At 35.0% G+C, this 13184-nt stretch overlaps 1 protein-coding gene across 1 annotated transcript in view; it reads left to right on the plus strand.

Moving 5' to 3' along the window:
- CCDC91 (coiled-coil domain containing 91) overlaps positions 1-13184 on the plus strand; it is a 124823-nt gene that overhangs the window by 1681 nt on the left and 109958 nt on the right. The window contains exons 3-4 of the mRNA XM_010575319.1: positions 9412-9569; positions 12807-12995. Of these exons, the coding sequence (XP_010573621.1) occupies positions 9412-9569; positions 12807-12995 (347 nt within the window). The remainder of the gene's footprint in view (positions 1-9411; positions 9570-12806; positions 12996-13184) is intronic.

The following is a 13184-nucleotide window of genomic DNA, read 5'->3' on the forward strand; positions in this document are numbered from 1 at the left end:
CCAAAACAGGGCAATTTGTCATTGAAATAAAGGAAAACAAATAATAAGGAAACTGTGTTTTCCCAGATAACTTTATTATTCATCTTGTCATTTTGACTGTGACTGAAAAATACTGCTTAAATTCATTAGCATGTTTGAATGTGTTTAATTAAATCCAATATAGCTGTGCAGCATTTATCTCATGAAGTCTAATTTAAATCTAGTACGGTGTGTAGAATTTAAATGATTTATAAGTAACACAAATTTTTGGTATGATTTGTGACACAGAAGTCTTAACATAGGTTATACCAAGGTATTTTAAGTATTTCAAAACTAAAAGAAAACCTCTTTCATTCAGAATATTTTATTGCTGTAAAATCTTTATGTGACTTTTTCATGCAAATATTACTGTGAATAAATTAACTTATTGCAAGAGGCAAGATTTTTAATAGGATCGATCAAAATGCTTGTTAAGCATCGACTTGTAAGTTAATGCTTTTAGTAACATAAATACTTGATTTTCCTGCCCAATAAGTTGTTCTTGTCTTACCCTAGAAATCTGTCCTTTGGTAAGGTTGGCTGAAAAAGTCAGAAATTCAAATGTATTACGGTGCCATTGAGATGATTTTGATAAATTTGGAGTGTGATACCATTATATACACCCTAGATTTGCTGAACTTTATGGAGGAGTATGTTACTCATCAATTTCCTGCATATCTGATGTTTGTAAGATATAAAAAGTTATAAAACAAAACACTGAAACCTGTTGCAGTATTTCTTAGTGTGCAGGAAGAAATCAGAAATTATTTCTAAGGCTCTAGCGTTGATTACAGTGAGCAATTTTGCCCTTGAAATTTAACTTGGGCTTCTTTCTGTCTTTTTGAACATTGATTTCACTTTTTCAATAGACATACAGTATGATAAAACGTTTATTGGTATGTGCAAGTAGTCTTTTTCTAAATAGTACTTCAAATCAGAAAATGTTTCTTAATTGTGATTGCTGGTTCAGGAAGGGAGAGAAATAAGAATTTGTACAGCAGAAATATTACACCATTCTTTCCCCTTCACCATGACAGTTCCCAGAGAGCATGCACCTCTTTCTGTTAGGCTTTTCTATCAGTGTCACCTAATATGAAAACACTGGTTTTATTCTAAATGGTAAAAGCAAGAACAAATTTATTTTTTATGTCTCATGGTTGCAAGTTTGAATTAGAACGCATTATACCGAGTGCTATATAAACAAGGAAATGGAGAGTAGGGCTGGTCCAAAGACCTTAGCTCTGTGAGAAAGTATGCATTATGAATATGAAGGAATGAGCAAGCAGTAAAAGAATACTAATGTGCATTTGTGCAGTCCTGTTACTTAGATGTCTTTACTACTACTGTTAGGAAATTCCAAAGATTTACCTGTTGTCTTGGGTCTATTCCTTCTGATTGTTTGACTGAGGTAGAGACAAGTAGTCCTTCTTACTTAGTGTTATTATATATGTGATGGATTTCCTTTTTTCTTTCCAGTCTTAAGATGAGGAAGTACTGAAAAGAATTGCTACTGTATGCCCAATGCCTGGACTTTGGAGAGATGTGAGGGAACTAATTAAACATCAGTGTTTTCTTAGCTTGGAATCAGTAAATATATTTGTAAAGTTGAAAAATAGGAAAATCTATTTAAAAACAAACAACAAAACTCTTTGGTAATAAAAAGTTGTTCTTTGGAAAGATGAGATGTCTCTAGGAACAGTAGTGGAGTACTAAGTCTTACATTTAAGCCTCAAACTTAAATACAGTTCAGAACTGAAAACAAAAATTTAAGTTTTTAAGAACTCTGAAATGAACTATGGAATATTCTAGTGCCTTATCACTAGTCTGCCTAGTTCCCAGGAGAGGTTCAAAGAGGCTGGCTGTGTTAATTATTATGGCTGGCCAGAAAACTCATGATATTTTCTTGGTTATTTTAAGACACTTTTCGGGGGTTTTGCTCTTTGGATTCATAAACTAATATTTCTGAGGAAAAAAAATGTAACAGCTATGCTGTTCTCAATTTAATTTATTGATCATTAATATTAATATTTAAACTGAGCTATTTTTTTAATGCAGTGGCCAAATCTAGCTGTGAATGTGATGTTACTGACTTCAGAGATGTTAGTGGGGGGTAACTTGATACACTTTTTTATTTAAGAAAGTAAGTCAAGTATTTTAGACTCTAGGATGGTCCTTGCGAGTGATAAGCAAGATATGTCAATGAAAGAAATAATTATTTGTAAGTCAGTTTTGCTTTGTTTCTTCTTCAGGTGCCTAGTAGTAGAAACACATTGTTATGCAACTTAATAAAAATGAGGTTTTAAGAGCAATGTCAGTTTGTAATTTAGTAAGTGTGTACTGGAATATTGAAGTGCCTACTTTTTTTATTTGTTTTAGTTTGGGTTTTTTTTTCCTGAAGAAGAGACATACAAACTGTCAATTTTCTTGCACTTCCGTAGGTGTCAGGTTGTGTACCTTTATGCCTGTAAGGAGGATCTTAAAATTTAGCACTGTGCTTGCATGTCAACAGATTCTGGTGTTATCTCTGCATTTCTAAGGTTATGAATAATATGTCTGTTGCTTATAGTGAATAGTAGGAACAGGATCTGGATATCTACATGCTGTGTCAGTGTTTCATTTTGGCAGGAATTCTTCTACGGATGTCTGAAGGAGCTCATGTAATGGAGCAGGTGGAAAAAACAAGTAGATCTTCACCGAAGAAGGATGCTTTTGGCTGAGATGGAGCCTCATGAATCTATCTGTTGTGGATTGTTCTAAGTAAAATAGAAGTTGTTTAAAAAAAAAAAACCCCAAAACAAAAAAGGAAAAAAACCCCACCCAAAAAACCCCAAACCCCAGACTAAAACAGAACAGAGTGAGGGATGCTTTTTCAGTGAAATTAAGACAGAATTCCATCTAGGAATGGGTTGGAAGTGCAGTCTGAGCGGGTGTTTCTGATTCAAGCTGTGTGGATTCAGAATGATTTTGTTTGCAAGTGTTAGGTGAAACCAGATTCATGGTAGTGTTAACTGTGGATAAGGTGGAGAAATTTTTTTAAATATTCATTTCATGAGGAAATGAGGCTTATGCTATTGCTTTCAGTCCCTGTTCTCCCATTACAGATTTTGAATATGTTGCTCAGTTTTAGTGAAATCATTTATAGTCTCAATTATTTACACTTCTCTTTTTTAATCAGGAACTGAGTAATGATAGAGCTCGACTGCATGCTTCACCAAAGAAAAGGAAGGTTGAATCCAGTCACTGTAGATTCTATAGAAGCTGTCTGGTGTTGAAACATACTTGGAGATTTAGAAGAGCTGTAGCCTATAGCTACCATGTAGGACCATGGGAGATGACAGAACTAAAAGAACTAGGGAACAAGAACACACCTGTATGGAAGCCAGCACTGAACATCTTAATTTCACTGTTTTACATGACCTAGGTGACTTCCATTTGTTTAATGGAAATTAATCAATTCAGTCCGTGAACTGGAGAGCTGTTCAGATGCCCAAAAGCTGAATTCGGCTTTTAGGGTGAGCTTGAGTAGCTTCTTTGTGTCCATCAGCCGTATTGACTAAGTCTCTGCTGACTGTAATGCTCACGTAGCCATGTAACTGTACATGTCTTAAAGTGGAGCCAAATTGCATTCCCAAGTTTCATTGGTTTGGCTGCGTACAGGGTAACACTTTTCTTTAATTTTCTTTTATCCTTTGGCCACATACCTTAGAAAAATTGTTAGTTTTTATGTGTGGTCTCCAGTCTGTATTGATACAAGTCTATTTTACTTAGTAATTTTTGTCTGAAACATTATTTCTGTACTTCCTGGAGCAAAGGTGTGTCAGAGGAGCTCTATCTGTTTGTTTATTAAGTTCTTTTGGGAATCTTTTCTATGCTTTATGTCATGTCAATATGCTTACTTTCTGTAAGAAGATCTGGAGCTATATATGTAATTTTGAAGCTCTTGATTTATCCTTTGGATTAATTTGGCCAAGTTTTATTTTTGGTCTGATAGTGAGGCTTCTCAATGTGTGCTTGAATAACAGAACATTCTCCAAACTACTAGAGAAGATTTTTCTCCTTATTCTAATATTCTTTCATTGACAATGCAGATGGACTGGGTGTATGCAAAGCCTATTTTTCATGTTTCAACTAAGAATTCAGTATTTCTGATGGTCTTGTTTGCAGCGTTGAAAGAACAGATATTTTGAAACCTATACAATATGAGATGGGGTGATCTGTACTAGTGTGAAGACATGTACGCTGACATCTTCATGGCTTGAAAGGTGCTGTTTTCAGCTGTTGTGTTGAAATGGTTGTTTTCAGTTCTTTCTTTTCGTAATAGATTTTGGGTTTCTGCAGAATACTAATGTCTTGACTTAGGAGGAGTGGGAAATAGTAGTAGGAAACTAAAATATCCCTAAGGAGATTGGAGGAAACTGGTTTCATTCCTTGCCATGATAGGACAGGGTTCAAAGGTCTTTGTTGATAATGGTATACAGCCTTATTTACTCTGGGATGGTCGTGTTTTTCATTTGCTAACATTTCCATTACCTGGAGTTCAGCTGCTTTGAACTTGAGTCATACAACTTTTCATATTTGACTATCTAGAATTTTCATATGGTTAAAAGATTGTCTTGTTGCATGTTTATTAGATTACATACCACCTCCTTTCTCTCTTCCTTAGAGTTGCCAAACTGCTTTAAAAGACAGTCATATTGACTGAATATTTTGGCAGTTTTCTGGAAAGCAATTTTTTTTAAAAAACAAAGCAAAACTGGTGGGAATGAGTTCTCAGTTTTCTTATGTTGTGTAGTCATTGAATACTGAAAGGTTTGTTTCTGAGGCTCAACTAAATGGATGCAGTATTGTAAACTTTTGGTAGTTGTATGTAGGTTTTACTTAAATAAGAAGTTAGGAAATAAAATCAGTATTTCCATATGACCTAAAGATTTAAGATGTTGGAATACTATAGAAAATAAGTCAGAGTAGTTTTTTAGAGTAGTTTGGCTTTGGAAGAATAAAGTGTGGGGAAGAGCTTTCTGCTGTGAACTATGAGAAATCATCTTGAAAGTACATTAGAGTGTTTTTTCTCTGTTGAGGATACTCACGCTCATTGAAGTCAACAGAGAAATTGCTATCAACTTCAGCATTATGTAGACATTTACCTGTTGATCCTAATTCTACTTCCCCAACAGATGTGGAACTGCATCTCATTCTGGTGAATCAGTGATCTGTAAATACAGTGATTAAAAGTGTTGGTTTTAGAAGTGGAAAAATTGGGAAATTTGCTAAGGAAACTACTAAAACTCCTACAGCTTCGCAGAATGCTATGCATGCCATCTGAGACTCTTACAACATTTATTATGGGCATATTGGGTGACAATTGATGTCTATTAATGTATCCCTCCACTTATTCTTTAAGCAATGTAACGCTTTCTAATAGTTATCCATTTACAGTGAGCTAAAAGCAGTGTAAATACAGGAAATACTTTGTCTATTTTGAATTAAATTTATTAGTTGTTGCTTTTTGTTTTGCAGGAAATTTTTTTTAACAGATTCTGGTTTTGTTTCATAAAGTAATTTGGTTTTCACTGATAATGATAGGTTAATTTTATTAGGTGTTTGTTATTTATGTGTTTTAGAATGCATTTTACATATTCTGTTGTGTGCTAGTTTGCTGTGTATTGGCAAAAGTAAATTGGGTGATGTTTGTAAATACAGTAATTTTCAGTTTTTTTTCCCTAAGCTGCTTATTCAGCATTACGCAGGCTGTAGATCCCTGTGTTCTAGCTCTGACATTACAGCTGACAGAAATTCCTGCCTTTTAGAATAGTTTCCTGTCTCTTACAGTCGTGCTTGAGCAACCATATATGGGGCTGGGACTTAGGCAGGTCACTGAAATTTGGACACTGGTCTTAAACTTTCTATCTGAATGTTACTTTAAACTGAAAATGTTCAGTGATACAGTTTACAGTGTATACAGTATAATTTAAAGGGTCATTGAATTGTATCATCAAAGACATGGGTAGTTGAGGATGGAAATTTAGTTTTTGTTTCTTGGTTTTTTTTTTTTTATTTTTAACAGCTGAAACCCACATGTAGGGGAACTGTGCTGCAAATAGTTTGCAATGTTCTACAAAAGTTTGTCAAAGAATTATTATATGGTCTTTTGTTCAGACCCCTGCTGACATATCATCTCTTAATTGCTGGATATAAATAACATCCAACTAGTAAATGTTACTCATGTTTATTTTTTCAGTGGTATATTTCATATGTAATATCTTCATTCTGAAGCTCAGTATGAAGTATACAACTCATATGGAATGTTGATTTAACAGTTCATGTTCATCCACTTGTGTGGGGTTTTTTTGTTTGTTTGTTTCAGAATTTCTGATCCCCCAGTGATTTTAATAATTATTTCAGCTTCATTACTGGAATAAAGATAGAGAATTTTTCTTGTGTGAGCAAGATTGCAGGCTGTTACTGATCTCTGTTTCTACTAACAAACTGCATGGTTTTGTCACTTCTTGCATACAAACCTATGACAGAATATTGTTAATATTGGGAAGTCAAGGGTTCAGAAATTATCAGATTAGTTTTTTAAGTACAGTTTTGGCAATAACTTATATCTGCATTTATTTCAGCCTTCTTGGGCATATGACTTTTGATATACCTGTAACTGAATACATGATTTTTTTTTTTATAGTACTGTAGCTTTGATCAATGAACAATAACAGGTTTTTTTGGAAATTCACCAGAACTATCAGACTCCTGCCTTGCTTACTGAAGAAGTTAAGAGGAGATATATTGCATCAGGGCAGAATACTGTGGAAGAATATTTTGTCATTATTATCAGAATGTCTGGGTATCATAGCAGGTGGTACAGCAGTTGAAGAGGCAAGGATCTGTAAAGTGATGCTGAAAAGCCAACATCCATACTAGATGTGCTTTAGGAGTTTTATTTCAGACTAGCATTAGCCTGGTCCTGTGGACTTGAACCTCATTAGCTGTTGGAGTCCAGTCAGGTAGTTTTATCAGAGGCAATTTTTTGTTTCAGGGATTCTGAAACTGTTCCATTATGATAACTAAAGCATGGTAAGGAAGAATGATTGAGGGGTTGTCTTCATAAGCAAGTTCTGAGCTGAACTACAATGCTAATGCAATTTTACTGGTATATACACAAGAGGAATGAATGGAGAGAGCTGGAATTACAGACATAGCACATATAATTCTAGGAATGTCTACTTTATGAATCTTTAACATTGCTGAAAGTGAAAAGAAGGTTTTGTAAAAAAGATGCTTGAATGATACCATGGAGAGTTGCCACCTTTTCTTGTCTTCTGCAAGGTCATGTATTTCGTTGAATCATTTTAAACCACAGTGTTTAGAGATGGTCACCAGTTATTGCTGCTCATTTCCTAGGCTTTATTTTGACAAGTTAAGAGGTGGGGGTTTTGTTTCTGTTTTTACTTCCCCCTCAAAATGCTAAGCATTCATTACTATAACTCGAATCACTGGAAGCTTGATTTGATTGTAGAAGGTTCCACATAAAACTGTATTATCTGAAAAATGAAGTCTTATGTCTAGTATTGGATACCCCAAAATCTGTGAATACTTTAAGTTTTAATCTCTATGAGTCTCCATTCCTCATCTGTATCCAGATTCAGTTTCTGTTTTTACTTTTGTGATTAATTATTTATATGTGAACCATGCCTATACTATGGTGATCATCACCAAAGGATGATCATTAATGCCACAAGGATTAGTGTTATGCTAGGTTTTTCCTTGTGAGTTGACAGGTTTAGTAAGAGAAACAGCTTGTCTGCTCAGTCAGAATTGCCTGGTACATTATTTTAGTTGTTTTTCCATCTGTTGGAAATTGATTTAAAACTGAAATTCAGGATATTAAGTGATAGCATAAAACAGAGACTTTACTGGGTTTTTTTAGGAGCAAAAAGGTCATCTTCTCTGTTATCTTACTGTCATTTGAATTAACCAAATAGGTAATGGTTATAGGAAGCTGCCTTTGTAAGCAGGTATTTGGAAAGGGAGGGGGCTTTCACAGATATCTTATGGTACATAAAGGAAGCCTAAAAAAATCCTGTTTCCAATTCCAGAGAAGAGTTTACTGTTAAAGATGCAGTTGTGTCCCAGTCCTCTGTTTTGTCCTGGTTACCTGAAGTGGTTCCTGTGCTGTTTGCTGAAATACTGTCCTCTAGGCTTTTCATCCAAGTTTCCATTTTCTGCTCGCTGTTGTCGTGTCTCCCCGCCCCCCCCCGTCCAAATCTACTCTTGCTGCAATTAGCATCCTGATATTCTTCTGTCTCGTGGTCTTTCTTTCTCCTTTTCGCTAGATGAAGTTTGCATGTTTGTCTGTGTTAACCTGAATCCCAGAACTGGGAGGCGAAGATGATGGGGCATGGCCGCCTGGGTTCAAGATTAGCTTGTCATTTTGAATGCCTTTAGGCCTATGTATACACTTGTTTGAGCTGTGTATGCATACTTATGCAGTATTAAACAGTGATATTGAGATGCTGAGCCTTGCTCCGGGCTAGTGGCATCTTTTACATTTTACCAGATTTGTAATGATAGTGTGAGCTGCTTTTTCTACAGCGAGTGGATATATTTTTTTGTCTGCTGCAAAGGCATACCCAGCTGACCATATCAAAGTTTGCAGGACTTTGCTGTTAAATTAAAAAAAATGTATGCAAAGCTTTCATGTCTCCTATTCTTTTATTTTGTTTATTTCTGAATCTTTTGTAAAAGCACTCAAATTTCTGTTGTGCTGGGTTGATAATGATGATGCACTCTTCAGGATTTTTATGGTGTAACTAGAAATTGCTATGGAAGAGCTCTCATTCCAGTATTAATTACACTTAAGTTATATTAGCTAGACAGTTATTTACTTTATCTTCTGATATCTTATAAAATATAAAACTGCTTTTATTATGTGTCTTGGTAAGCTGTTTGTATATATCTTCTAAGGCAGCTGAGGATTTTTTTACCTTTAAAATTTATAAAACTGAGGAAAATGTAAGTACGGTTTTACAGTTGACTTAAACTGATTAAAGATCATACTGAAGCTGAAATGTTATGTGAATGGAAAGAGACAAAACTTAAAACTGCTGCTTTTAATGCAGTTGTCTTGTGAAACCTCTGTGTAAGTTACAAGTCTAAATTTAGTGTTACTGTACAGTTTTGACTGTCCTTAAGTTGATAGTACTCAAAATTACTGGAAACTTGTGTGGAATTGTTCTTCAGTGCAATTATTGTAAGAGGTACATAACCTCCCATTAGTATGACTAGTTGCTAGTGTGATGGGTTTTGCTAGGTATAGATTTCAGAAACAGAATTAATTTTTGAATGCTGCTTCATATTGTGTGTGTGTTTTTCTGTTTTTATTGCTTGCATTAGTGTCTGAAGTCCATATATCTCCTGATGTTCTTCTGGAGAACCCTGTGCTTTCTTCCTGCCTGGTTCCTTCTGACTCATTTGGTTTATCAGGTGATAACGTGGCAACAACTATTCAAACAGTCAACAATGTTATAAATGCAGCTGTTCCTGAAGAACAGGTAAAACCACAATTTCTGTGTTTCAGTATGGGAACTTGATGTATTAAATGTCTTAGCATTGTATCTTTTCTGTGCAAATTTAGATTGAATTGCCTTTTAGGAGCAAAAGGTCCTTGGGTTTCTGTGATACAGGTTTTGAAGTAAAATTTTTAAATTGTGTGTAAATCCTATAACTGGGAGACACCGTACTACTTTGGTGTGGAGTACAAGAGATATAAGTGTGTTAAAGACTTATTATAAGTTAAAGGCATTCTGATAGTGCTAGGCATGAAAATAGGAAACAATAGCAGGAAGGTTCTCTTAAAAAAATTTGTTACTGTTAAAGCTGTAAAGATTACAGCTGTACATGTATGTCATACTTGTATGTTTTCTCAAGTGGTTTCAGGATTAGAGAATTAATATTTAATCTTAATTATAATTAAATCAATTTTAGTTTTATTTTTTATTTTACTTTATTTTTTCCCCCATTAAAGTTGGTGGGTTTTTTTTTTTTGGTGATCTGACACTCTCCTAGTTGTGATCTTGATCTCTCCTTGTGGCTACGATACTGCTGAGAACTGATCTTAGCTTTTTGTTGGGCATGAAAGTGTTTAGTTTTTAACTAAATGATTAGGTAAGCAAGGGAGGGAAAAGAATTTCTGCCTGGAGATTAGCACAAGAATTCTAGATTGCTGTGGATGAGAATTAATTAGATTTACCCTCCCAAGTGAGTTTTTATTGCCATTGATTTTAGTGCCATCCATTTGAACAAGTTTATTGATTGTAAAGTTCCTCGTTTCAGGATGCATAGAAGTATATACTTGAATTAGAAAGTGCTCTTGTCTTTCTCTGAACCAATCAATATTTTGGGCTAGTTTGCGACCCTCTGGTTTTCAGTACTTGGTTTCTTATCCTTCAGGTAGTCTGATCAAGTCCTAGGGCTACTCATGGTGAAAGTTGAATTTGACAATTAAGTCAGATTTCCATAATCTGACCATTTAAAAGCTTTGCTCTAGAGCTATTTAAACAATTTGTACAAATAAACTGACTCTTACTGGTTTTCCTTTGAGTGTCATCTGTGTGTTCACACTTCCAGGAAGGCTGTGGCTAGTACAGTTCCGATAGTTCAGTCTTAGTAATGAATTAGTTACTGTTTTGTATTTGTTCCTAGCCTAATGTTCTGGGGAAAGCCTATATATAAAAAGTAAAGAAGAGATGTGCCCAAATGCAAATGATACCAAGGAAATTTTCTTAGAAATCTGAAAGTTGTGGGTTTTTTTCTTGAGAGGGGGGAGTGTTTGTTTTCTTTTTTGACTGATGCCAGCCAGGGCCATTTTCTATGTTGAAAGCTCTTCATCTGCCTCTCTGACAATGTTCTGATAAGTAAACTTCTATTCTGGCAGAGCGATCAACATACGCTTTTCTTCAGCCACAACAGATCCTATGCTTTTTGATTTTGGCTATCAGTGAAATGTGAATATCCTGTATCTTTTCTTGTTTGAGCTAGGCCAGCAACTTCAGCTTGTGTGTTCTCTGGAAAGAGCACTTTGGATATTCCAGAATACTATGGCTTTGGTGTATTTTTTAAAACTAAAAAGTCATTTGGTTAGGTAAACTTACTAAAAATAAGAAATACACTTTTTTACTTGTGAATAATTACGTATGCAAATTCTAGTTGTAGGCCATGTTTCAGTTTTTATCATCTTGTTGTGGTCAGCTACTGACAGACCCATGGTTCCATAAAATCTCTTCTTAATGCAGGAAATAACACAAGCTAGAGAATACAGTATTATCAAGTGTTACTAAAGGAAGAGAGGGAGTTGAAAGGAGGTCCTTTAGCATTATTTTGAAATGGAGATCAGACTTTGCACTTTTGAATAAAACTAAAGGAAAATGATGGGCATAAAGCTGTAATAAAATATTCTTACACCTGTTAGAGGAGGATGTTAGGATAACTGTATTCTTCTATAATTATATCTCCAGAACCTCCTGAGGTTTCATGTTAAAAATTCAATGTTTCAGGTTCCAACATCAGAATATTTGCAGTGCCAGACTCTAATCTTGAGTAGTACTCAGAAGTAGAATTAGCACATCTAGCTTCTCTTTGCTTCTTCCAGAAGGGGAATTCAGAGCACAAACTGCATTCTTACTGGCTGTTTTGTCTACTGGATGTTATGTATCCATGTATGGTCAAGATCTCAGCTATTTTTGTTTGTTTCTTTCTTTGAATCCTTTAAGACATACTTATTTATTGAAAAGTCAATATATTATTTGAGTGTCTGTTTGGAATAAAAGGTGTTAAGGGAATGGACTAAATCAGATCAGTCAAATCTCTCTTAAACACATTGAGATATTCCTTTCACCACCCCTCTCCAAATCTCAAGCACTCTTGGCTTCAAATTGTTGTTGAAAAGTGGCAGCTGAAGTTAATTTACCAGCTTTTTCCTTTGAAGTTCCTTTGCTGTGATATAAACAAGTTTTTGCCCTTTTTTTTTAAGAAGAAAAAAAAAAGCTTTGGCTCTTGTTAATTATACCACAAAATATTTTAAACCTCACCTAATTTATTTTTGTGCTTTTCTGAAAATAAGGGCTTATTATTAGTGTTTCATCTGGTTTGGGTTGTGAATTCTAGAAGCCTTCGTTTCAGTTTTTGTACTTCTACAGTTCACTGAAATAGCATTAACTAAGTGTTGTAGACATGTCCCAATTACTCTTATTCTGTTGGTCTGGCCTGAAATTGAGATATTTATTTTAGCACAAAAAAATCTGTATTCCCTTTCCATGGCTACTGTTTGCAGTCTGCATTGGGTGAAAACATGGAGTAACTAATCCAAGGAGAGTTTATTTCCCTGTAAGCCTGATGCTTTGAGATAGATGATTCAGTTTCACTTCTGTCTCTTTTCACCTCTTTTGAGTGTTTTGACCTCATTGGAAACTGAGGTATCTGTGCCATCTTCCTCCTTAAAGCCTTCTCCTAAAGTATTCTTGAAAAGCAGTTGAGGAGATTGGAAGGATTGATGTGAATGCATCTAGAATTACTAGCTACTGTTCCACTGTTGGAGCTTTCTTTTTGGCCAGCACATCCTACATGTGAGAGTGTGCATGGCCAATTTCAGAGAAGTGTGGTTTCAAAAAAGTAACCTTAGTATTTACAGTTCTTAAGTTCTGTAATGTCATCTGGAAATGAAATTTGACTTGACTGGAATGTTAAATTCCCTTTACCATTTCCTTTACCATTTTGTTTCTCGTATGTATTAGATTCAAGCAGATATTCCAGTTGCCTCTTTGAATGTAATTGAAGACAAGACTTTAGTTACATCAACCATTGCTTTGGCTGATGCTGAGACACAGAGAACAAATGAACCGAAGAGCTACCTTCAACAAGCTTTTGCAAACCTAGAAATCAAGCTTTGCACTGCTGAAGAAGAAAAATTAAAAATTAAAAAGGTATGAATAGTTTTTTAATTAAAATATTTGGCATTTATATAGGATTTAAATATAGTTGGAGCTGGCAGAGATTTGCAGTGCAATTTTTTGTAGAAATTAACCAAATTCCAGAGAAATTGGCCAAATTTAGCCAACATACTTCCCCCCCCCCCCCCCCCTATTTTGGGCTTCTTTTTTAGGCGGATTTTT

This window comes from Haliaeetus leucocephalus, unplaced genomic scaffold (assembly GCF_000737465.1).
Source record: "Haliaeetus leucocephalus isolate CR32 unplaced genomic scaffold, Haliaeetus_leucocephalus-4.0 Scaffold473, whole genome shotgun sequence".
NCBI lineage: Eukaryota > Metazoa > Chordata > Aves > Accipitriformes > Accipitridae > Haliaeetus > Haliaeetus leucocephalus.